The sequence below is a fragment of the Acomys russatus genome, chromosome 2 (genome assembly GCF_903995435.1).
Source record: "Acomys russatus chromosome 2, mAcoRus1.1, whole genome shotgun sequence".
Classification (NCBI taxonomy): Eukaryota; Metazoa; Chordata; class Mammalia; order Rodentia; family Muridae; genus Acomys; species Acomys russatus.
This window is the reverse complement of record NC_067138.1, coordinates 67345042-67370729: the sequence shown is the minus strand read 5'-3', so window position 1 is coordinate 67370729 and position 25688 is coordinate 67345042. Positions and strand designations below refer to the sequence as shown.

General features: G+C 47.5%; 1 protein-coding gene across 7 annotated transcripts in view; it reads left to right on the top strand.

Annotated features, from left to right (window-relative positions):
* The window catches only part of Ptpn3 (protein tyrosine phosphatase non-receptor type 3), a 149812-nt gene that overhangs the window by 61668 nt on the left and 62456 nt on the right, over positions 1-25688 (top strand). For 5 of the 7 annotated variants that reach the window (XM_051162301.1, XM_051162326.1, XM_051162309.1 and 2 more), the window contains 5 exons: positions 10055-10209; positions 15186-15293; positions 15369-15411; positions 18038-18116; positions 23354-23398. In XM_051162301.1, the coding sequence (XP_051018258.1) occupies positions 10055-10209; positions 15186-15293; positions 15369-15411; positions 18038-18116; positions 23354-23398 (430 nt within the window). Of the gene's footprint in view, positions 1-10054; positions 10210-15185; positions 15294-15368; positions 15412-18037; positions 18117-23353; positions 23399-25688 lie in introns of those variants that run through there. The other 2 variants (XM_051162336.1, XM_051162344.1) reach the window with 2 other exon arrangements.

The following is a 25688-nucleotide window of genomic DNA, read 5'->3' as shown; positions in this document are numbered from 1 at the left end:
ATCTACAAGTCTTGGGGAAGGGAGCAGGGACAACACTGTGATTACTTGAAGTTACTTAAAGGCTGTTAGGAGACACCCTGGCTCAAACTTGAGCGAGTTCTAGAAGAATCTCTTTCCACAGCAAGTCCTGGTCAGAATCAGCCATGCCTGGAGCTTGTGCTTGTCTTGCTTGTCCTGTTTGTCCCAGCAGAAAGGTTTGTGGCTCTTAGGATTCACTGAGGTGACAGCGAACAGGGCAAGTTCACCAGTGACTGTTGGGTGACCGGCTGCGTGGGCAAGGCCCAGCACAGCCTTCACCATGTGTGCCTCCAAGGGCGGCTGTGTCTCCCAAGAAACAACCCTGAGAGGAGAGGTGGGTCCTGTGAACTGTCAAGGCGTGGCTTCAATAGGATAACATCTTCCCAAACATTAAAAGAACGAATAAAATCTTCTTTTTAACAGTCTCACCAACAGATAGTGTCAGTCTGGGAGAAGTGTCTCCTAAGGGAGGTTTGGGGCCTAGGGAGTTGTGGCTGCTTTTGCCCGTTATGGTACCTCAGGAAAAAAAAGGGAGTGACCATCCTCCCATGCTGGGCCTGGCTTCCTCTTGCTTGAGGCAGACCTGTGGGGAGTAGCTAAGGCCCTCAGGGCTGGGGACCTGTTTCTCTTTACACTAATAAAGTTTATAGGCAACCAGCCTCTCCAGTAGCCTGCTTTCTGTCCTGGGCTCTGAGGAGCTGAAGCGACTTCTTAACCTCCCAGTATCTAGGATAACGTTTTTTTAAATTTTGTTAGTTTTGAAAGTGTCATGATGCCCGACCTATAAATAAAACCTAAAAATAAACCCGAGGCTCTAGAATCAGAAAACTATTTTGACATTTTGAAGTTGTCTGAGAACAAGGGTGCTAATTATGGGCCTTGGTTTGAATTGAACTACATTTTTTATAGCACAGCTTTGGGGAGGAGGTCTTCTTTGGGAGGTCCCCTCTCTGAACAAATGAAAGGATCTAGGGAACACAGTGAGTTAAGTCTACAGTTATGCTGGGAGCATGAGGATTGTTGGTGCAAGATAAGTTGAGTAGAGAATTGTGTGGAAGTCAAGACTAACTGCCAACGCTTAAGTGTACTTCCAAATAGCAAAAGGTATTAGGTGCTTTTGTAAATGCATGTATAAAATGTTTTAGTTTTCCCCCCACCATTTGTGATTATCATATTGGTTAAGCAGGTTTTAAAGCTTTAAAAGTATTATTTTAAAAGTTATCCTTTCTTGGTTTATAAGCTTAAGAGAGTTTTTTTTAAATATTAATTTAGCAAGAAATATGAAGATGCCTTGTTTTAATGAGCAGACTTGTTTTCCTAATTTAGTAGGTTTGAGTATGCGTGTGTAGTGTGTTTATACCTGTGGTGCAGGTATGTGTGCCGGTGCAGGCTCTAGGTTGGTGTTGGGAGGCTTTCCCAATTACTCTCTCTTATCTCTGCCTCCTGAATGCAGGGGTTACTCATGGCCTGCCATGCCTGCCCAGCATGTATGTACATGGCACTTGGGAACCAGATTCCTACCCTCACCCTCTGGCTGTGAGCAGTTTACAAACTGAGCCATGCCCCACCCCCACCCCCACCTTCCCCAGTTTACAGCCCCCAGTACTGACTTTGTACATTGACAACTAAAGTTAACAGTAAATTAGTATATTAACCGGTGCATTGTTATGCAGTGTCGTATTTAAGAAATCAGGAAAGCCAAGAAAATGAAAAGACAGTGCATAACATTGATCGGTTTACAAAAATCACAGGCATGAGGAAAAAGGTTAGATTCCGTGTGCTGTTTTATAATTGTGCTACCAGCTGCACATAATTAAAATTGATCAAACGAAACCGTGTTGATGGATGTGTTTTCCCACGTATGCAGGCATTTCACAAGCAAAAGTGAAACCACTCATTTTTAATTCATTTGGCTGGATTGAACTTCGAAACATTTGGCAAGCCTAATAAATCATACGCGGTGTAGGCATCTCTGTTTCTTTGCTCCCTTCTTAGGGAAATGCTGGCTGCCTCTTGCACACTCTGCACATGTGTCCTGGTCTTTATTCTCAGATGTTATGGTGTGATAAGAATTTGGGGTCTGGACGATGCCAGCTACTTTGAGGGAACAAGCCAAGGCATCTGGTTACCTGATAGCAAGGTGACGGAGGACTTTTTGTGTCTGTTTTGACACCGGTGCTAATGCTAGCACTGACATATAGACTGGAAAGCCTGTCCCTTCATCAATGATTTATGTAGCTCTGGGAAGCAACTTGTAGCATAGGCTCGGAAACTGACGTAGCACTCTGGCCCCCAAGACCCTGGATATAGGCACAGATGGGCAGAACCAGAAGCACTTGCAGACATGGTGGTTGACAGTGTTCCAGTGTGTGGCTCTTCGGTTGCCTGTTTTGGGGTAGGGGGTTATTAAACACATGTCTTCTCTGTGACAGTAAAATAAGGCGTGGTTTTAGATTGCGTACTGGGGGGAAAGACAGAATCGGAATAGCCCGTAACATTTTTATACAAGCTGTAAGATACATGTTTGATCGGTGTTTGCTTTCTTGAGTGCACTAGTTTCACTGTGCTTATGAAATACTCCTTGGTCTTAGGGGACTCATGCTAAAATATTTAGAAGTAAAGTGATAATCAAACCTGTAGCATGTGCTTGAGAACACACCTTGGGTTCTGTACACTTGTACATGTGTGTGCATGCACAGAGGGTGTGTGTGTGTGTGTCACACGCATGTGCAGGTGACCACCTGCCTCTGCTTTAGGAGTATTGAGACTAAGGGACACATCATCACGCCTGTTTTCCTTAGTTTTTAAGGTGTGTGTGTGTGTGTGTGTGTAAATGTACATGTGAGTATAGATGCCCACAGAGGCCAGAGTTTGATGGTAGATGTTTTCCACCATCAAGCTCCATTTTAGTTACTGATACCCTCTCTCACTCAACCAGGAGTTGGTGGAATCTGCTAGTCCAGAAACCCAGCTTGCCCCAGGGACGTCCCATTTCCTCCGTCTCTGAGCACTGAGATTACAGGTGGCCTTGTTGCCTAGTTTTTATCTGGGTGCTGGGATCTGAACTCTCAAACTTCAGTCCTCACACTAGATAATGTGTGTGGATAAAATACCTTATCCACAGGATCATCTCCCCCCCCCCACCCCCCTGTAAAGTTTTATTTGTAGAAAGACTTTCCCACTTCCTTTAGAATTTAAGGGCACCTTAGCCTGGTCCCAAAACAGAGGGCCTGAGGGCATTGTACCTCAGGTGGAGGCAGTGGTTGAAGAACTGGTTTGTTTTCTTGTGGAAGAACCATTAAAGCATGTGAGTGAGTGATGTGATTGTTAAGGACCCAGCTGAGTATTCTGTGTAAGTAACCATGGATGGGCCTTGCTACTAGTACCAACCCAAGTAATCCAGGGAGCAGAAAGAGCTCGCAAGCGCTCTCTCTCTCTCTCTCTCTCTCTCTCTCTCTCTCTCTCTCTCTCTCTCTCCCTCTCCACCCTACACCAGGACTACATTAATACAAAATGTATCCCAACTTCCCTGCATTCCAAGAAAAGAAAGGCGGAGGGGGTGGGGAGGGGAGACAATACTGATACTCTCTTAGCAGTCAAATAAAGCATCTTCGTTCCATTTATTAAATATTAGTAATTGATGAGAATTGCTATTGATTTGGTGCACCATTGCATCACGTGACTGATGGTACGTTGTGTTCCTTTCTGTGCTAGAAACTCTCCAGCAGATCCATCATCTGTTGATACTCAAAATTAGAAAGAAGGAAGGAAGAGGGAGGAAGAAAGCTTTCCTCAGCCCAGTAGGGAAGAAGGGCTAGGGAAAAGAAGCTGAGCTGCAGAGAGGTCCTTATGTACCCAGAGAGAGTGATTGCATGGTAAACAAGAGCAGAGCCAACTATGTCACCCTGAGTCACAGGATTGGAGGGGAGGTGCTTTCCTCGGTGGCCACTAGATGGCACTATTGGCAAGGTGAGCTTGAATGTGATTACCTAGCTATGTTAGACTAGCACGGCCCACCCAGAATATTCACAACATTTGTTTATAAATCAGACTGTTTTCTTTAAAAAGATCTGGGTGTGGTGGGGCATGCCTGTAATCTTGGCATCTGGTAGGTGGAGGTAGGAGCACCAAGACTTTCAAGTCTATCTTCCACTACGCAGCAGCTTCTAGGCCAGCCTAGGCTGCAGAAGACTCTGGCTCAATGAAATTGAATTAATATTTGTTTATCTTTTTCTGAAAGTCTTAAGACCTTAAGCTTCTGCTCTCCTTGCCTCCACCTCCTTCCAAGGGGCTGGGATTACACGTGGTTCTTGTGTGTTTATGAGGCCCATGCATGCTACACGGGCAGTCTGCCCACTGAGCGACATCCCTAGGCCCTGAAACATGCATTCTTGAATTAGAGGCCTAATTCCCTTCTTTTGTTTCCCAGAGGCATATAGCATCTGTAGTAGCGATTGCCTTCGAGCACCAGTGAATCGCTTTAAAATGGGATAACGTTGCGGAAATGAAACCTTTTCACGTCTGTAAGAGATTTGACATCAAGATAGCCCTACAAAATCTGGACTCTCAGCACCAAGTTTACATCAGAAACTTATCATTACTAAAAAGCCTTGGATCCTGGCATGGTGGCATATACCTGTAATTCTAGCATTTGGGAGGCGGAGGCAGGAGGATCACACCCAACTGCAGCTGTGTAGTAAACTGGACGCCAGCTTTGACTACATGACACTTCATCTCAGTGGCGATAAGCAAACAATGCTCTTTGCCGACTATTTAGTCTGTCCTCTGCAGTGTGCGAGGCACCTTATGTATTCCATCTCTGACTTTGCAGTACTTGCTGAGCCCCAGCTGGGTGCATAATGAGATCATGCTTTCTCCATTGTGTGTTTTCCGAATATCGTCTCTGATTAAGAGCGGAATCGGAATGGAAGCCGTAGCCAGTGCTCCAACTATCCCACAGCTCTCTGATTAAGAGCGGAATCGGAATGGAAGCCGTAGCCAGTGCTCCAACTATCCCACAGCTCTCTGATTTGAAACACTGTACAAATAGGCTCTCCTCCCATGATGTCACTGGTAACACCTGCAGCTGTGATATCTGTGGTTGCTGAGGCCAGTGTGTTCCTGTTTGGGTTTTGGCTTTGTTTAGAATTAAGAGGCTTATAAAGGAAGCCATAGAAACCCCCGAGTTCCCCAATTGCTGCGGTACAGGAAACAGGACAATTAGTCAGCATCCATTGTCCAGCCAGATTGCTTAAGATACAGTTTCAAGACAGTCTGGAAACACCTCCCAGCTTGATAATGTGTAGTTTAGCGCCAGCATCAAGTAAGCACTTATCGAGAGGTTTGCTTTAGGGACAATCGCAGGAAGAACATTCTGCAGTTTTCATAAAATATCTCTTAATGACACTGCCCCTAGGTCCCAAGGCCTTCATGTGACAGTCAGGGAGGAGGGGAAAGTCTCTCTTGAGTGTACTCTGTGAGCATGCTTGGAAATATCATCAACCATGGTTCAATTTTCAGTGCTAGGATCCCCATGCTGGCACAGGGATAAAGGGTTGCCTGGGAGGAACAGCACTTTGTAAAACCCTGCCTGTGGTTGGCACAATGGCTCATGTTGCTTTCATTCCCTTTTGGTTTTCTGTCCAGGGTCTGTGTGGGGGATAGCTTATCTGCTCTGCAGACCTAGCTGTGTTCTAAGGCCAGCTGTGTGAAAAGCCACTGTCTGGGATTTGAGGGCGATCTAGCTGCCACATCTGTCACCCCATTGGTCAACAGGGTCTATCTGGCTAGCCAGGCAGGTGTCCTCTTCCTCCCTCACTGCTCCTGTGCATCCCTCCTGAAATAGCAGACCTTCCCCGAATAGAGGAGGACCTGTCTTTAGTCAAGAACCTGCTAGAAAACTCTAAACCAGCTCTCAGGGTCCATTTGTAGGAGAACATAAGGTAGCCAAGCTTCTAAGACCCCAGACAGATCCAAATGAGGTGCTGCATGCGGCAGCCTGCCTTCCTAAATAAAATTAAATTGGAAAAATGAAGAAGAAAAGCCCTCCGCCCCCAGTCTTCCCTTCGAGGGGCTCCCAGAGGACCAGGGAGCTGAGCTCCCATGGGCAGTAGAACCAACAAAAGCAACATTTTCAAGAAGCAAGCAACAGAATTGACATTTTTAGTTGCATATGGGATAAAGCATTCGGGAACACATTTGTTGTCTTTTGATAACTTTTGTATTACTCAGAAAATGCATCCCTGATTCCAGTGACATTTTTATTGAAAAGGGCATGGTGGAGGTGGCGGGTGGGTGGAAATTTCTGTGATTGAGTAGCTTTTTTTTTTTTCACTACGAGTCCCAGGAATTTTTTTTATTATTATTATTATTATTATTATTATTATTATTATTATTATTATTATTATTATTATTATTATTATTATTATTTGAGATTTCTCGTCCCTAACTAGCTACAGAACTTTACCTAGAGGACCTTAAACTTATTGATATGGACTCGATGCACACCTTCTGTCATCTTCCTGAACTTGGTCTGTGGTCACTGCTGTCCTAGAGGTGTGTTTTTTAGTGTCTGGTCTGCTCTGCCCTCCTTTCGACGTCTGAGTGACACATATCTGTCTTCCTACTGCCCAGGCTTTTGCCTGGCCCTGCCCTGGTATTTAATGTTTATCTTTCTGGGTATCTGTGCCTTTTTCGTCCAGACAGACCCTGGATGGATAACTTGATCCTTACATGGAAGACTTAGAGACACAGACAGGTGCTCAGATCCCACTGCACTTTGGTCCAGTCCTGGACTGACAGACATCTCCACTCTACCCACCCTCCCTCACCTACCCTTCTGTCCTGCCTGTTCTAGTCAGCCCGGGTTTGCCTGTCACATTCTAATATTGTTCTGGTTTGGTTTGGCTTGGTTTTTCAAGACAGGGTTTGTCTGTGTAGCCTTGGCTGTCCTGGAACACTCTTTGTAGTTTGAGGCTAGCCTGGAACAAACAGAGATCTGCCTGCCTCTGCCTCCCAAAGGCTGGGATTAAAGGCATGCACCACCACCTGGCTCTAATATTGTTGGGTTCCCCCCCCCCCCCCGAGACCTCTCTGACATCATTTTCTGTTTCATTCTTCCACGCATTTATTGGTTTACTCGAGCACTTCATGGATTGCCCATCAGGCCATCAGACGTGCCTACCAGAAGTACAGTGAGCAAGAGCAGACCTTATTCCTACCCACTTGGAGTTTGGTGCATAGTAGGAAATGTGGCTAGAAACACACACTGTGAGTTCTAAGTGCAGACTTAGAGTGAGCACAATTGAGTGTATCAAACTCTGTAAGGCTGCCTGGGAGACCCAGGAAGGCTTCCCAGAGAGGTGGTACTTATGCAGAACACCAAGAGTGAGTAGGATAACAGAAGGAGAACAGGAAGCACAGCGTAAGCCAGGGTGGGGGTGGGTGGGGGATTGGGGGGCGGCATGTACTCACAACCTTCATCTGTGTTTGCTCTTCCACTTACCCCCTTAGTCCCATCTTCTTCCTTCTCCTGTGGAGTTATGCTGCCTACAGTCTCTGTTAAGGCCGACACCCTCAGCATAGCCACAGGGAGGCTGTAGTCATCTGCTCGGTTGCAAATCTCTCAGGCTTTTTTATTCTGCCATTCCATTGTTGAGCTCGCTAGCAAAAGCCAGTTTCCTTACTCTTCCAAAACTCAGTGGCCAGATCTTAAATTGTCCTCTATTACAGTAGATCTGACTGCCTTAGAAGGCACTTTGTGGACCAGGCTGGCTTCAAACTCACAGAAACCCAGGTGTCTCTGCGGGCACCACCACTGCCACCTGTCCTGATGCTTCCTTCTTATAAAGTATCTCAAGGGCCTGGGGAGGTGTGAGGACCAGAGTCTGGATCCCCTGCACCCATATGGAAAGCCAGACGCAGCAGCACACATCTGTAATCCCAGCAGTGGGGAAGCTGACACAGGAGGATCATGGGATACCAGCCAGGCCAGTAATCTCTGGCTTCAATGAGAGACCCACCTCAAAGTTAATTAACTAATTAATTTAAAGATAGAGGGCTGGTGTTGATGAGACACCAACAACACAGCAGGTAAAGGCATCTGCCCTCAAGCCTGACAATCTTAGTTCAATCCCTGGGACCTCCATGTTAGAAAGAGAGACCTGTCTCCTGCAAGTTGTCCTCTGATCTCCAAGTGCTCACTGTGGCACATGTGCGCGTGTGTACGCGCGCGCACACACACACACACACACACATTTTTAAAACGTAAAAAACAAAATGGAGAGTGACTAAGGAAGTCACTTAGCATCAGTCTCTGTTGACCTCTGACTCCCACTTGCAGGCATCAGCACACACATACGAACATCCAGAAGCATTCTGGACCACCTAGAACATCCACTAGTCATCTTCTCCCAGCGTTATTAGTTTTGCCCATTTTTAAACTTTCCATACCCGCAACTGTGCTGTAGGTAATGTGTTGTGTCTGGCCTATTTTACACAAAGTACCATTAAAGAAAGCCCTGTGTTGCACACGGCAGGAATTCATCTTTCTGCCTGGGTTTGTACAGGCGCATGGCCTGAGCGTGTGATGGTTTATCTGTCCTACAGCAGATGGAAACTTAAGGTCTCTTCCCATTTGGCTGTATTAGGAGGAGCCCTGTGCAAATATTTCTGTGAATAAAATGTGCCGTTGTTGTTTTGTTAGGAGCATACCTAGGAATCAGATTGTCACAATCACAGAGCATGTGTGTGTTCAGCTGGGTGGAGATAGTCCCCAGCCGTTTTCCGAAGTCGTCATTTAATTTATGTTCCCTGCAGCAGCTCAGAGAATTTGGACAGCTGGGGGACTTCACTCTCACATCATAGTCCTGCAGCGGGCATGTGGGACTTTGTTTTGTGACTTTACTTTGCATTTCCTTTCAAGCGATTCATTTCGTCCCATTTTTCTCAAAAGATAATATTTTACTTTTTTTTTTTTTTTAATTATTGGTATGCACTTGTGTCTGAGTATGGGTGTATGCAATGCCCTCAGAGGCCAGAACAGGGCAGGACGTTGGATCCTCTGGAGCTAGGGTTAACAAGCAGGTGTGAGCTGCCTCATGGGCATGCTGGGAATAAAACTTTGTTCCTCTATGAGAGTTGAACGTGTTCTAAACTGCTGAGCTATCTCTCAGCCAAAATGCAATAAATCTTTTTTTTTTAAGTTTTTTTTTACAAAAAAAGTAGAAGTTCTCTTTTTTTTTTTTTTTTTTTTTTTTTGATTTATTTTTATTTTATGTATATGATACTTTATCTCCATGTGTGCCAGAAGAGGGCATCAGATCACATTATAGATGGTTGTGAGTTACCATGTGGATGCCGGGAATTGAACTCAGGACCTCTGGAAGTGCAACCAGCGCTATTAACCACTGAGCCATCTCTCCAGCCCTGAAGTAGAAGTTCTTAACTTTAATATAACTTCTGACCAGCTTTCTCATGTTTTATATCGTATTTATTTCATGCTTAGTTTTGCAAAACATACAAATACCTAAGGTAGGAATTATGCTCTGGGGAATTAGAAGGTACAGCCTTGGAGATAATAAAAAAAAAGAGATAAGTAAGCCATCTATTTCCTTGACCTAACATGGCATTACATCTTGGAGCCACAGATGTTGCTTAGCAGTGGTTCTCAGCCTTTCTCGTGCTGCGACCCTTTAATACAGCGTCTCATGGCATGACCCCCAACCAACTACTTCATACTATAATTTTGTTACTCTTATGAATCATAATGTAAATGTTTTCCGATGGTCTTAGGCGACCCCTGCGAAGGGGTTGTTTGAGCCCCAAAGGGGCCTCGACCCACAGGTAGAGAGTAGACCAACCACTGGATTAGAGTGTGTTAGAAGCCGGAAGTGAAGTGCAAAGATTGTTACCCTCTCTCCTCCCACCTGCAGGTCCCGCAGCTGATGCTGTGCAGATCCAAGCCGACCCGTGTGGGGAGCTGGTAGGACCTGTTCTCGTGCTTTTGAAAGCACTGACAAGTTATCTTTTATTACAGGTTACTCAGCGGTCGTTATGACCTCCCGGTTACGTGCGTTGGGTGGAAGAATCAATAATATACGGACCTCCGAGTTACCCAAAGAGAAAACGCGATCCGAGCTCATCTGCAGCATACGCTTTTTAGATGGCTTGGTACAGACCTTTAAAGTTAATGTAAGTTCTTCATTTTTTTTTTTTCTGCCTAAATCCTCTTGAACAGTTTTGATCTCTTGGTTTACAAAATGGGGAGAAAAAAAAAAAAAAAAGATTAGCGAAACAATGAAAGCTTGAGATTTCAGGTCTCACCTGGTGAGATAGGGCTGGGCGTGGGACCCTTGGGCCCTGTCTCGATTCTAGTTAGGATTGTGAACCTGCTGGTATCTTCCAATGTTGATGTGTTTGGGACGTTGTCCCTTTACCAGCCCACCCCTACCTCCCACTTACCCAGACAGAGCTGGTCCTTGGATGACTATGTTCTGTACGTGATTTATTTGAGCCCATGTGACTTTGTGTTTATAAAAATAGTAAAAATTACTAGGATGTAAGCGTCCTACTAAAAACTGTGAACCCCTTGGGGACAGGACGGGTGTCCTGGCCCAGGGCTGGGCACACAGCTGTGCTCTGTGAGATAGCCAGCCTTGTGGATGGCAGGACTCCTAAAGGCCCTGGCTCCTGCTCAGAGCCCTTGATCTCAGGTCTTCACGTAAGCAACTATGAGAGGCAAGTACAGCAGCTGCCTCAGCTGGCTCCGTACCCAGCCACTACCTATGCCCAGGACTTCTGTGTGACTCTCAGTCCTAATGGCATCCGCTCCAGCCCCACGTCACCTGTGCCCCAGTTTTTTAAAGCGTGTGCAGAGGAGAAAAGTGGTAGAGGAAATGGGACTGGCTACAATGGTACATGCCTGTGGTTCAGCACTTGGGAGGTGGACTCAGGAGGAGCAGAAGTCTGAGGCTAACCTGGGCCTCAAACAAGCAACAAAGGGAATGGGGGAGAGAGGTGACCAGAAAAGGCCGTAACAGGTAAACCTGAATGAAAACCCACGGACCCCTGCTGTATCTGTCACTGCTCTCCCACCCCACCTTTTTCTTCTTCTTTGACAAGGACTCACTCTGTAGTTCGGCCTGGCCTGAACTCGCTATACAGACTAGGCTAGCCTAGAAATCAGAGAGATCTGTCTGCTTCTGCTTCCTAAAAGCTGGGCTTAAAGACTTACTCAATCACACACTCACACTCCCCACCCCACCCTTACTACCACTAAGTGGTTTTGGTGCAGGCAAACGGCGATTTTCAGCTCTTCCAATCCAGAGCCAGGGGAGCTGCCCCATACTGTAGATGTGAGAATGTCTTCATCAGTACACAGGACTCAGGTTCTGCAAATAATGGTGGTGACCAGTGGAGACTTATTTCCGGCCTGCCTTCCCGCTACCCGGGTCTCTTGTTCAGCTATGCTTTGCTCTTCTGAAGATGGGAAGTGTTACTTACTGTATCAAAAAAGCTCAAAAAGCCAGGCATGGTGGTGCACACCTTTAATCCCAGTACTCAGGGAGGCAGAAGCAGGTGGATCTCTGTGAGTTCGAGGCCAGCCTGGTCTACAAAGGAGTCTAGGATAGCCAAGGCTACACAAGAGAAACCCTGTCTCAAACAACAACAACAACAACAAAGAAAGCTCAAAAAAGGACAAGTGAATAAAGGTGCTTGCCACCAAGCCTGACAAGCCTTGGGACCCATGTGGCAGAACACTGGTCCATCTGTTACAGCGTGAGGCCTGAGGGAGAAGAGCCAGAGATAGGTGAGGTCAGAGAACTCCCAAGGCAGGGATGGGGTGGGAGGCCAGCTGGAGCTTCCTAGGTCATCCTGGGCAAGCTGGGTTCTACACTGGGCCATGTAGTGAGCACTGGCGTGGCCTGATTGGAGGGTCGCTTTGTCTGCAGCAGCCAGGGAGGCAACGGGGCTGAGAGAATACAACAGCAGTCCCTGGGGGAGATGCTGGTGGTGGGCAGAGCAATCTTGGGAGTTTGGCTAGAAAAGGAGGCACCTGGAAGATGGAGCCAGCAGGAAGTGCAGGCAGGGCTCTCTGCTGTGCTTTGCTGCTCTAGTTGTCCTTTCTCTTTGTAGTTCCAATCTTGCACTTTGTGTTTGTTTGTTTGTTTGTTTGTTTGTTTTGGAGATACAGTCTCGTTGTATATCTATCCCTTCTGGCCTGGCACCCAATATGTAGTCCAGGCTGCTCTGAAATTCAGAGAGATCCACCTGCCTCTACCTTTGGTGTGTTGGGATGAAAGGTGTGTGCCACCATACCTGGCCTTGGTGCTGTTTCCTCCCCCCCCCCCCCCTTGGTGCTGTTTTAATTCCTTTGGGAACTAGAAGAATAGAGCAGAACTGACACCCGAATGTTCGGATTCTGCAGTTCAGAGGTGAGAGACTCAGTCCAGCAAGAGCACAGGGCTTTGGTGTTGTGCAGCTGCACAGCTACCAGTTGATAGTGTGAGTGTGCCAGGCATGGCGCCTCTCAGTGCCTCGTTCTCAGTGGCAAGGCAGATGCTGAGGGCTACTCGGCTGAGCGGCAGCAAAGTGAGTGTGGCAGCGTATCTTTGCAAGTGTTCGATAAATTCATTACTGATGATGTAATAAATCAAAGTTACATAGATGATAGACCAAAGCGTGTAAGTAATAATTATGGTAAGGTGAGAAGATAGCTCTGGTGCGTTGGGAGACCGTCTCGTGGGCTGGGGAGATGGTCAGTGGGTAAAGAGCTTGCTGTGCAAGCCTGAGGGGTTCAGATCTCAGCTCTGATGCTACATGGTGGCTGTAACCTTGCACTAGAGTGTGGGATAGGGGGCGGAGATAGCACCCCTGGGGTTCACTGACCAGCCAGTATGGCTGAAACTGTAAGCTTCAGGTTTGGTGAGCAACCCTTTCCCCGAAATGAGGTAAGAAGTGATTGAAGATATTTCAGCATCAACTTTTAGCCTACACAGACACTTCCAGGGTGAGTGTACTCATAATTGTGCAAAACACACACACACACACACACACACACACGAGTATCTTGGGGGAATGGACTGAACTATGGAGAATGGTGACAGGTCCAGAGGCCTTCAGGATAGACAGGTGGTGCATTCTGGAAATAGGCAAGGCTCATAACAGACCAAATCCCACAAAGTCACATGGAGGAAGTTGCTGCAGGAGCGTCCCCACATTACCTTATCCTCCCCGCCCTGGTCTCTGCGACCCACTTTCCACACTTTACCTGCCCTCAGAAGCTCACAGGAAGAGCCTCTTCTGTACATGTCTATTTTTGACTTGCATTGTCCTGAGTTAAACGGGTTGGCCTCAAAGCATTCCTGGGAGGTCGACCTCTTAAAACAGAATCTGAAATCTCCCGGGTGCTCCATTGCCGCTTTTGTGTGCATGTCTCGCCCCACCCGCAGCCACCTTCTGTTTGTGCCATCAGCTTCAAACTGGGTGGGCCACTAGATAGATGGGAGGGGTGACACTCCACCTAAACACAGAGGGGTTCCTCGTCCCTGTCCCCAGGTGGACCCCACTGTTCATACTGTCCTCTAAGAAATCTGTCTCCTGTGGCTTGACCAGTTCAAAGCACTTGACAGCGTTTGACACTCCATGTTAGTCATCACTTCTGCAGCCAAACAAGGAAAGAGGTGTTTGCTGTGGCGCCGTCCCAGTGCCCACATCAGGCTGTCCCATAAACACGGGTGCGGGCCACCCAGTCCCACTCTGGAGAGAAGTGTGGTTGAGTGTCCCCGCCGGCTTCTCACTTCAGATGACGGGAAGCAACAGGGCAGATAATCCCACAGGGGGACACAGGCCAAGTCACTTTAAGGGTGTTTTGGATGGCATTGAAGTATTTTTAGCTGTTAGTGGAGAGTTTTCCTCCCTGCACACCCCTTGGGTTCCTCCAGGGAAAGGAGCTGCCGCCGGGCCCCCAGCAGCCAACAGGAGCTGACCTGGGATTAGCGTTTGCTGGGGGTAATCCGCGGCAGGTCATGGCGTGTTTGCTGGGTAATGTGTGAGTTTTCCAACTTAGAAGTCACCGGAGAACCTCAGCTGAGGCATGGAAGCAATTTAAGAAAGCTAAGTTAGGTTCACAGTGCAGTGTGTGTGTGTGCGTGTGTGTGTGCGTGTGTGTGTGTGTGTGTGTGTGTGTGTGTGTGTGTGTGTGTGTGTGTGTTTTCATGCATGTGGAGGCCAGAAGACAACCTGTGATATTACTTATAAGAAGCCATCACAGAGTCTTTCATGTGTTGGCCAGGCGGCTGACAGGTGAAACCAGAGTCCTATATTGGGTGTCTTCCTTCATTACTCTTTACCTTATTTTTATTTTTTCAACATTCTGTCTATCTATCATCTATTTATCTATCTGTCTATCATCATTTATCCATCTATCTATATAATCCTTTTTTTTTTTTTTTTTGAGACTGCATCTCACTGTGTAGCCCGGGCTGGTCTGGAACTCGCCAGGCTGGCCTTGAATTCACAGAGATCCAGAGTGCAGGGATTGAAAATGTGCACCACCACTAAGCTTTTTTTTTTTTTTTTTCTTTAATGTGTCTCTGTGTTAATAGTGAACATGCAATCAGAGGCCAGAAGAGGGCTTAAACCACCCTCCCATCCCCCCATAGCTGCAGCTATAGGTGCTGTGGGCTGCTCAGCTTGGGTACTCAACCACCGAGTCCTCTGTCCAGCCCCTGCCTTAGTGTTTTAAGACATGATATCACTAAACCTGGGCCTTCCATATTTGGCTAGACTGCTTGGCCAGCAAGTTTCAGGGATGTGTCTTCCCCCCCCCCCCCACATGGGCTGTGGGGAATCGAACTCAGATCTTCACCTTTGCATGGCAAGCATACTACTGACTTATTTTTTTTTTCCTCTAAATTCCTACACTTTCCTTAAATTCAGAGTGTCTCAAATTATACTTATATAGTTTGCCTTCACCCTACTTCTGTATCCCTCCTTGCAGCCTTGAAACTTGAAATTTATTAACACTTTTGTCACTGTGGGAAGTGTATATTCGTAACATCTCTGATGATTTTAGTTTCTCTTTGCCCACTGTTTAAATAAAAAAAAAATTACTTCTAGTTCTTGGTTCATTTTAATACTTTCTCCACTTGATATTTGTCATGTAGAAACAAGATTTGGGCCAATCGCTTCTGGATATGGCATATGGCCACCTGGGAGTGACGGAGAAAGAATACTTCGGCTTGCAACATGGCGATGACCCAGTGGACTCCCCTGTAAGTTTCCACACGTAAGATGCGCTGCTTGCCTGCTTGGCTTGGTTTCATAGCTTGTGTTTTCTCACTCAACAGAGATGGCTTGAAGCAAGCAAACCCCTCAGGAAGCAGCTGAAAGGTGGGTATGTTCTCACTTCGCATGCTCACTGGGTGTATGGCAAACTGTCTTCTCCTCGTGGGTGGGGGAGGGGCAGTGTCAGGAAGAGATGCTTCAGAGCACCCTTAGGGATCCCAGGTATGCAGAAGGGAGAGAGGAGAGAAAGGAGGCAGCTCAGAACTGGAAGGGAGCAAGTGGATGAAGGATGCTCTTTCTAGGCCCAGAATAATACTTAGTTGGTAAAAGTGCTGTCTATAAGAGCTCAAGGACCCAAGTTCAGATCCCAGCACCGATGCAAAAAAGCTGGGTACTGTGGTGCGTGCCTGTAATCCCAGTGCTGGAGAGGCTGAGGCAGAGGAATTCCTAGGCTTTGCTGCCCAGAGCATCTAGCCAAATGATGAGCTCCAGGTTCAATAAGAGACACAGGAGCAGTGGAGAACAACACCTGACGTCAACCTGTGGCCTCCACGTGCACATACGCACATCTGCACAGACAGACACAGGAGCAGTGGAGAACAACACCTGACGTCAACCTGTGGCCTCCACGTGCACATACGCACATCTGCACAGACAGACACAGGAGCAGTGGAGAACAACACCTGACGTCAACCTGTGGCCTCCACTTGTACACATGCACACCTGCACAGACACATACAAGCACACACCTGAAGGGAGACAGACATAAACTCCTGCTCTTTCCAATGGCATTAATACCGGCCCATCCGTCGTGAGCAGCCCCCTGTGTCGCTCTCAGCTTTCAGTAGACAGCTACTGCAGCCATGCTCAGCCTCCCTTCTGGCCAGCCCTTCCCAGCCTGGCTTCCCTCATGCCTCTCTTTGGCCCTGACAGGTACTGGTGGCCTGGATTAGGTTCTGGTGGCCTGGATTAACTTTCAATCACCTCTCTCTGTAGCAGATGCTTTTCTCCTTGTCCCTGAGTCCAATTCCTGCCGTTCCTCAGGGCATCTCCTGTTACCTGAAGGGAAGTGCTAACTCTCCCCTTCCCTCTCAGTTCTGTCCCTTTGTGGCTAAGCGTTCTTGCTGTCATCTCACAGTCAGGCTCTCAGGACTGCAAGGTAGGGGACCCTCTCTGCATTCCTCTCTGTACCCTACATGATTCTTGACACACAGGAGGTGGCCAGTCACATGAGGTATAAGTCACTGTTGTCTCTCTGGCTCATTCCTGCAGCAAACACATCCCACTGTGCTGAGCCTGGGAAATGCAGTCCAAACCAGATTTGAATCCTGCTCTCACGGTTAAGTGTAGAAGTAGAAAAGAAGAATTCTATGAAAGTACACACACACACACACACACACACACACACACACACACACACGTGCCCTGAGTCCACAGAAGAAACAAGAAAGACAAAGCTACCATGCCTGAGACACCCAAGCAACAAATGATGAAAGAGAGATAGTGAATGGAAAAACTGTCCTAATTGCCACCCACTGGCGGCAGCTAGGTGTGTTTACAGAGGCACCCACCCACCCACCATCAAAGACTCTTTTAGAACCAGCCCCCCCAGGTGACAGGAAGGAACTAAGGGATTGGGGAGAGGGGCTGCAATTTGGAGCGGTAGAACCAAGGCAGAAGGCGAGATGAGGAGATCAGCCAGCTTGGCAGACAGACCACAGACGGACTTAGATTTCAGAGAGCCCGAAAGTACTATGCGAGCCAGTGGACAGGACCTGGGCATATTTACCAAGTGCTGGACACAGGGTGACATCAACAATTTCTCCCCATGTCCTGGCAACACGGTCTGACCTAACCCATCTGATCTTCTCACAGACACAACGGCTCGTTTGTGTGTGTGTGTGTGTTTTTTTTAATCCACACAAGCAAACTGGCCCTCGGTGTTGATGCGTACGTCGCATCTGAGTGGCATGTAGCGTAGCACTCAGGACCACATGCTCTGCGCTGAAGCTGTAAAAATGTTTTCTAGTTTAAAAATAAAAAATCAAGTCAAAAACGTTAGTGCTTACTGAATGTTCTGGTCTTGTTACTGGCTGCCTCATCCCCAGAGCTGTCTGCAACCCTGTACCTGTAAGAACCGTTAGCCCGCAGGTCACTGTGTGGTGTTTAGGATCTAGACGCTATGTGGAGATGCTGAGAAACCATAAGTCACTGTGTAAATGTGAGCTGCTGAAGTTCTTTGTGAATTTTCTTTGTAGATGATGATTTAAGGCTTAAACTTTTTTTTTTTTTCCTTCAAGACAGGGTTTCTCTGTGTAGTCCAGGCTGTCCTGGACTCACTTTGTAGACCAGGCTGGCCTCAAACTCATAGAGATCCGCCTGCCTCTGCCTCTCTGAGTGCTGGGATTAAAGGTGTGGGCCACCACGCCCGAATCAAGACTTAAACATTCTTAATAGAGATATCATTGTTTGAACAGGGGCCCTAAGGCAAACGTACAGCCGGAAGTAGGTGGTGGAAGTAGGTGGTACCACAGTCGAGGCTGATGCTATGTAAATGCCTCTGGTGCGTGTGGAGACTTCTAAACAGTTACCTTAAGCACTCTGGATTTGAACCTGGGGCTTTTAATAATGGAAGGCACTCCCTTAACAGGAGAGTAGCAACTGTTATGCATTGACCTTTTTTTTTTTTTAATAAGGGAAAAACCTAATTTGTTTTTGAAAAATGTTGTAGGCGGTTTCCCCTGTACCCTGCATTTTCGAGTAAGATATTTTATACCTGATCCCAACACACTGCAGCAGGAACAAACCAGGTAACAATCTTTTCCTCTTGCTGTTCTTTGACTGGTATTTATGAATTAGTCGCGGCCAAAACCAAAAAAACGGGCTCTCTGTTTTCAGGCTATGAACAAGTAACTGATTTGGATATGAATTCCCCAACCATCACATCCAAGTGAAAACTGGGGCGCAGAAATTGAAATTTTGATCGGCAGGTTTGTTTTTAGTTTGTGGCCTCTGTCCCTCAGCCCCAGTCTAGTCTAATTTCTAGCACGTGCACAGGCACTCTCTCTCTCTCTCCCCGCCTCTGTCTGGTAAGCACTGTGTACACTGAGGATGCTAAGTCAGATCTTCTCTTGAGGAACAGTATGCAGTCTGAGGGGCTGCGATGAAGTCTCCCGAGGGTGCGGATGAGTTCTGGCTGGACCCAGCTTGCCGCCTGGGTGAGTCAGCAGGTGCAGGAAGTTTGTGAGGCAGATAAGGGAAGGAGGGGACGGACTAGGAGCTGTTTGCTGCGCTGGCTCTGGTCGGTCCTGGGAAGTGGGTTTTCTAAGTGGGGAGACGGGAGTGGGTGTGTAGGATGGGCAGGGTGCAGTGAGAAAGCACCCTCGGGATGAGAGGCTGGGCCAGCTCCTCCCCCTGCCTTATGGCCGTGCTGAGCCTTTGGTTATGTGTCTCTTTGTTGTCCTTAAGCAGGGAAACTCTTCCCTGGGAAGAAGCAGAAGCTGTTCTGCATTATTGAATGCCATTTTATGGCCGAAAGTGCCACCAAAGAGATACCATTAGCTCAGAGAATCCTCTCTCAGGTCTTCTTTCTTCTTTTTTAATGACAATTACCACGATCATGCTTTAGCTTTTAATCTGTTTAAGGGCCAGTGGTTGGTTCACTACTCTGACTTTCCTTCTTGTGTGTGTGTGTGTGTGTGTGTGTGTGTGTGTGTGTGTGTGTGTGTGTGTGCTGCTGTCCCCCACAGAGACAGGCCTTGGGGCTGGACTGTGCTTATCGCTGTGGTAAATGTGAAGTCTATAAAGGAGGCCTGGGTGGCTCATTGGGGAACCGCAGTGAAGTGCATGCTGCTTAGAATCAGCATGGCTCTTCCTCCACCCGCCCCACCCCGAACTCCCACCCTGCCCCTCACCACACCCCACGTTGCTCTTTACTCTGGTGGACTAGGGACAGTGGTGAGATGCTCAACCCAGCATGCCATGTCACAAGGTAACTGACACCAAACTGGTGACATCATCTGTAAGGATGTGTTTTAAACTGCCTTACCAAGAGCAGAACAATACGGAATAGCAGATTCTGACTGAGGGGTGGGAGCCAGACACACTGGGACACACCTCTAACTGTTACTGGGGAGGCAGACGTGAGAGGATCACTTGAGCACAGGAGTTTGAGACCAGCCTAGGCAACATAACAGGCCCCCATTTAAAAAAAAAAAAAAAAAACCTTGAAGAATTGTAAGTGTACATGTCAAGATTTCCTTTTTTAAGTGACCATTGTGGCCCAACGAGTTGGTTTTACTCAGCTTGAAAAGTTGCAGCTCATGCACTGTGAACTGTCACCGTCCACCTTATCTCATCCCTGGGATGCTGGAACCCCAGGTGTGTGACACCCTGTGCACGTGCTCAAGCTTCCAAGTGGAAAAGCTTGAGGGTCAGCTAATCTCATGGTCCCCTTCAGTGCCCTCCATGGCTGTCAGCTTCTACACCCCCCTCAGAAAGAAGCCATGGGCTTGTGGAGTGAGGCTTCCTGCCTCCAAGGAGCATCCAGGGAAACATAGGGTGGAGAGATGCCTAGTGGAGGAGTGAGGCCGTCTTCAAATCCCCAGAGTGGCTGCAGGGATGGGGAACAAACAGGGCTACAGTGGGGAGCAGACTTTAGCTGGACGTGTGTAATAGACCAACATTTGTCTTACCTAAGTAACAAGTCTGCCTCTCCTACTCTTCCAAGTCACTGGTTCTGACCTGACATCCACGCCCACTCCTGTCTCTAGTGCCCACGTCCCACCTTAGGGTGCACAGTGTACAACCCACACAGCTGTTTCCTCCTGAACAGCAGAGTACTAGCAGGAACCAGGACAGCATGGCACCCAGTAGCTGCTGAGCTTCGGGGACTGTTCAATCTATTGCCCAGCGCTGGGCTTGGAGTCCTCCATTGATTGACACATGGGGTTGATTTCTGTTTGTTTGTTTGTTTGCTTGCTTGCTTTTTAAAAAGATTTGTTTATTAATTATTATGTATACAGTGCTCTGCCTGCATGTACATCTGCAGGCAGAGGAGGACATCAGATCACATTACAGATGGTTGTGAACCACCATGTGGTTGCTGGGAATTGAACTCCTGACCTCTGGAAGAGCAGACAGTGCTCTTAACCGCTGAGCCATCTCTCCAGCCCCCTTGCTTGCTTTTTATATGTGAAGTCTTTACCTATATTCCTGGCACACATGATCTTCTCATGATCTAGGATTTCAGCTTGTCCAAAGAGGACTTTCCTTTTCAGGAAATTTGGCTCCCAAGAGTCAAAGAAGGAATGTAACAAAGATGCTATTGATTGTCTTGTTTCTTATCTAGGAAAGGGGACAAGTCATTGGGGTTTTGTTTGTTTGTTTGTTTTTTGTTTTTTGTTTTTTCCTGAAGTTGAGGTCTGTTCCGCTTTAACCTACATTACTGTGATAGAGTAACCTGACTAAAAGTAGGGGTGGGGGGGTGGCGGGGAAGGGTTTGTCTCAGCTCACAGATTCAGGTTAAAGTCCATCACTGTGAGAAACTGAAAGGAGAAATGTGAGGCAGTTGGTCACGGTCACCTCCACAGTCAGGAACATACATACTCGTTTGCTTGCATGTGGTCAGCTCAGTTTCCTCACTCTTATGCAGTTTCTGAGCCTCTGCATAGGAATGGTGCCACCCACCACAGCCTGGGTCCTCACATATCAGTTGACTTAGTTAAGGCTATCCCCATAGACTTACCCAGAGGCCAACCTGATATAGACAATACCTCATTGAGCCTTTCTTCCTAGATGATTCTGGCTGTGTTCATCTTGACAGTTAGCCATCACAGGATCTGGTGGGATACACACATTCTCAAAGGGGGTCAAACGTTTCTAAAGTTAGATGTGCCAAGTTTCTCCCATTGATGGCTTTCCTTTATTCTCAAGGGTACTTAAATGTCTGTTTATTGTGAGCCTCCACAACTGCTGTTCCTGATAAATTTAGATCATTCTAAGCAGCATTCCACTTGCTGACAATCTCCAATTACAATTAGAGCTCCCTGAAGAAAATGACAAAGCCTCCCTAAGTTTGGGATGCACCCTGTGACTCTTATTTCCACGCATGTGGGGTTGATTCGGATTTGCTCTCCAAAGGACCAGGTGGCATTTGATGAAGGACCTCTGCATGTGTGTGCTCTCACTCATGCCCTTCAGTGGAAGACCAGGTTTTATCAGTAGATCATCTATAACTCCGCCCCCTCTCCTTCCTCCCGGTATTCTTCCAGGAGGAAAGAACACTTAATTCTGGTTGAATGTTAGCTTGGATAAACATAGAAACCAACTGAAAGAATTGGTTATGTTCTCTTGGGTGGGGGGGGAAAAAAAAAAAAAAAAAAAGATCCCGCTACTGAATAGCCATGAGTTAGCACAAGAGTTTTCATTGCTTTCTTTATTGCCGTGACCAAATACTTAAAGAAACCACTTAAGGGAGGAAAGGCTTGCGTTGGCTCACAGTTCTGGAGGCTACAGTCCATTGCGGTAGAAGGCATGGCTGTGGGGGTGTGAGGCATCTCATCACATTGTACCCACAGTCAGGAGATAGTGGTGTTCAGCTCACTTCCTCCGTGGGCTCGTGCCTCCCAGATTCAGGGTGGGTCTTCCATCTTCAGTTAAACCTTCTGGAAATGCCATCAGATACACCCAAGAGGCCTTGTTGCCACGGCTGTTCTGAATCTGGTCAAGTGGACAGAAAGGTTAGCCACTTGTACGTCTTTGTGAATAATATCACCTCTTAGCGCCCAGCGTTCCACACAACACAGAGTGGTGATGGTTATATCAGAGTTATAACATAGGTCCTCAGCTTAGCAATGAAGGATGTGTAGCCCACGGAGACTGTTCTCGTAGCATCTATGCCCAGGGTAAAGGAAGACAAGATGATCCATGTAACTTCCGAGCCTCGTTCCCCCAGATTGGCAATTCTGACTCTAGAGAGTCTGTTGAGACATACAATTTCTTAGGTCTGCCTAATTTTGTAGTGTGATTTTTATTTATTTTTTTAAATTTGCGAGTTCCTTCTCATACAGTTTTTAATAGGTTAAAATAGAGATGGCATACCAACCTCGCAGATTCACTGGGAGGCTGAAATGAGGAAGAAAGCGTTAGAGCATCAGGCACCCAGCCTTAGCCTGCAGAGAGAGCTTGCAGTTGCATCCAGGTCTAAACCCAGCCAGCTCCCTGACCTTTCTCAACCCCGAGGAATATGAGACTGGTTTGTCTAAATTGCCAGAGCGAGTTCTCTCCTCCCCCCCCCCCCCCCCAGCACTTCTGAACTGTCTGTATTAGCTTTCAAGAGGTCTCCCTTTGTCATCTTTGGCCAGACCCTGGAATGTCAATCCGCTTGAATCTGGGTTTTAAAAAAAGAGTGGGAGGTGGGAGCCAAGCGTCACATGTATGCCGCGTCCCTAAATATAAATGCCTCCACGGTGCTTCCTGGCCTTGGCCAGGGCTGTTGATGGTGGCCTCCTTGTCCCGCAGAAAACATGCAGCCTGCAGGGCAGAGGGGACTTACATGCTTTGCCCTCGGGACAGCTCTGGGCTTTGAGAGCTAACTCGGCTGCTTGCAGGTCGTGGCAGCTAAGCTTCCAAGACTTTTTTGTTCCAGCACCCATAGTTTTTAGGCTATAGCAAAAAGCTCAGCTGGATGTGTTGCCAAGGTGTGATCTTGACAGGCCCACCTCCTCTTAGCAGTTTCACACACACGAATGGGGCTGTGAGGTGCCCGTGAGGTGTTTAGAACAGTGGCCCGTGAGTGTGCGTGGGTAGCTTGTACAGAATGTTGTGGGTCCCCAGGCCTAGTTGAAGGCTCATGCAGCAGGCAGCTGGGACACCCTTGGCTCCTACCTCATCCATCCCATCAGCCCTCCCTAGCACAGGATATCTAGGCAGTTTGCAAATAGGTAAAATGGTGTTTGCATGTATTATATTTTTCAAATGTGCATTTTTGCTGTTGCTTGCTTATTGCGTTTTTGAGCATTTGTTAACAGACACCTTTGTTTCCTAGGCATTTGTATTTCCTACAACTGAAGATGGATGTTTCTGAAGGAAGGTAATAAGAATTCTGTATTCTTCTTTCCCTGTCAGTCTAGCGAGATTCCTGGTTCAATCTAATGAGCATGTGTTCCTGACACCAGTGCTCAGTTTAGACAAGGCCTGTACATTAGGCTGTTTTCAACTCCCATCTTGGTTTGCAGAGGCTAACGGTGAAGGACTTTCACTCCACTTTACTACAGTTGTCTTACAAAGCACACAGCGATCTTTCTGGTAAAGACCTGGGGGATTCTCAAGGGGAAAGGAAGAGCCTGAGTGTAAAATAGACCTCAGTTCAAGTAGATATAGGTGCAAGTAAGAGCCCCTTCTGAGCCCGTGGGCCTTGTGGGTAATGACTCTTCTCTCTGGTAGGAGTTGTGTTCGCACAGGAACATCTGCTTGGGAGCCATCATTCTGGGTGCGACCAGGCCACTCAGTGCTTGGAAGGTGTCTGAGAGCGGCCAGAGAGGGAATTAAAAATTCCAAGCCCACAGAACCCTGCCTTCCAAATCCTAATAGTATCTATCTTTAAAAAAAAAAAAAAAAGTTTGTTCGTTATTAGATATGGAATGAGTTTGTGTGTGCATGTGCACATGTATGCACAACAGTACATGTATGGGGAGTTGGCTCTCCTTCCATGTTTACATGGATTGTAGGGATTGAACACTTGGGTCACCAGCCCTTACCTGCTGAGCTCTCTTGTCTGCCGGCCCCTTAGCATTCTCTTGACTTATGAAAAAACAAACAACAGCAACCATCAAAAATAAATAAATAAATAAAAATTAAAAATAATAAAAAAATTTTAAAAAGGCAGCAGGAAAAGAGCACCATCCACTTCCATTCTCCCCATCCCCGCTTCCTGCTGTGAGTTTGGTTCTACTGCAGAGGATCATCAGAAGCCACTGGCCTGCTGCACCACAAGGAGGCTGGCATGACGCGTGGCATGAGACAGGAGCCCATGAAGCTAGTGAGACCCGTATAGGCAGTGGGGAATCCCAGTTGGCCCAGGATTTCAGGAGCTCTGCTGCAGCCACCCATGGCCTAGAAAAGTCTCTGTGGGGTTCTGGGGTAAGCCAAATTTAGGGTTGGTGGAGACAAGAGAAATCAGATTTCCCTGGACAGTAAGAAGGTCCTCCCATCCCCCACCCCAGCTGGAAGCCATATGTGGTTGACTTGTAGGGAAACAGAGAGAGAGAGAGAGAGAGAGAGAGAGTCTCTCAGTCTTTTCATGCCCAGTGGAAGCATGTCTTTCGCGCCCACCAGATGGAAGAGAGCAGCTGCAGGGTCTTAAAGCAGGCCACAGGCTGCTATAAGAGCTATGTCTGCAGAGATGGTGGCCATGTGCACTAGGAGAGCTTGGAAGAGACCAGGGCTTCCATCTGCTGCAATCCTGCCAGCCAGAGACAGGAGCCTCCTTGAAGGGGCCAGCAGAACCGTTGACTGTCAGTGGTCACAGAGTACGGGATCTTCCTGAATTCTCTGCATGCTTTCCCCAATCCCTCTTCCAGCACAGGCTATAAACAGTGCTCGAGGCTCCTTTTTTCCCAGGTAGCCTCATTACTTCAGGAGAGCTCCATGTTGCAATGCCCACCTCCCGTCTTGGGCTGTTCTTGGCAGTCATGGAAATCTGTTCCGTGGCACCCTTACATGCAGACACCTTGTTTTTCATTAATACTGTTCTAGCACCCATTATAGGCAGCCTGTGCTGGCCACCAGGCCGGGGCCTCCCCTTCAGCCTTTCCATACATCAAGCTCCAATGCTACATTGGCCTCCTTATTTTGTTTTTCCAAACGAGATACCCTTTGGGATTTCCAGATAAGTTAGTAGGAATCCACACCTTGGAGTAGACACCCAGAGTGTCTTGTTGGGTCTCCAGGTAGATCTCCAGGTGGGTCTCCAGGTGGATCTCCAGGTGGGTCTCCAGGTGGATCTCCAGGTGGGTCTCCAAGTGGGTCTCCAGGTGGCCCTCGCCATCCGCTCTCAAGCTCATCGCAGGTGTGGATCAAGCCATCTGTGGCCAAAGATGTTGTCGTGCGGTTAGCAGTTTCCTTGCTATGTCAAGTCTCCTGACTTGTTTGAATAGTCACTGGGGGCCAGCACTGCGGGACCATCGCTTCTCTGCAGAGGCAGCTCATCCAGAGCATTCCCTTCCCTTCACACATAGGGACCTGAACCGCGGAGAAAAAGAAATAAGCACAGGAGCATGTGGCATGCCGAGAGGAGAGTGGAGGCCGTCATTGTTCTACACTGTGTATTTTGAACACCAGTCGTTCTTTGGAAAGTGTATTCTTTCTTCAGTCTCCATAGG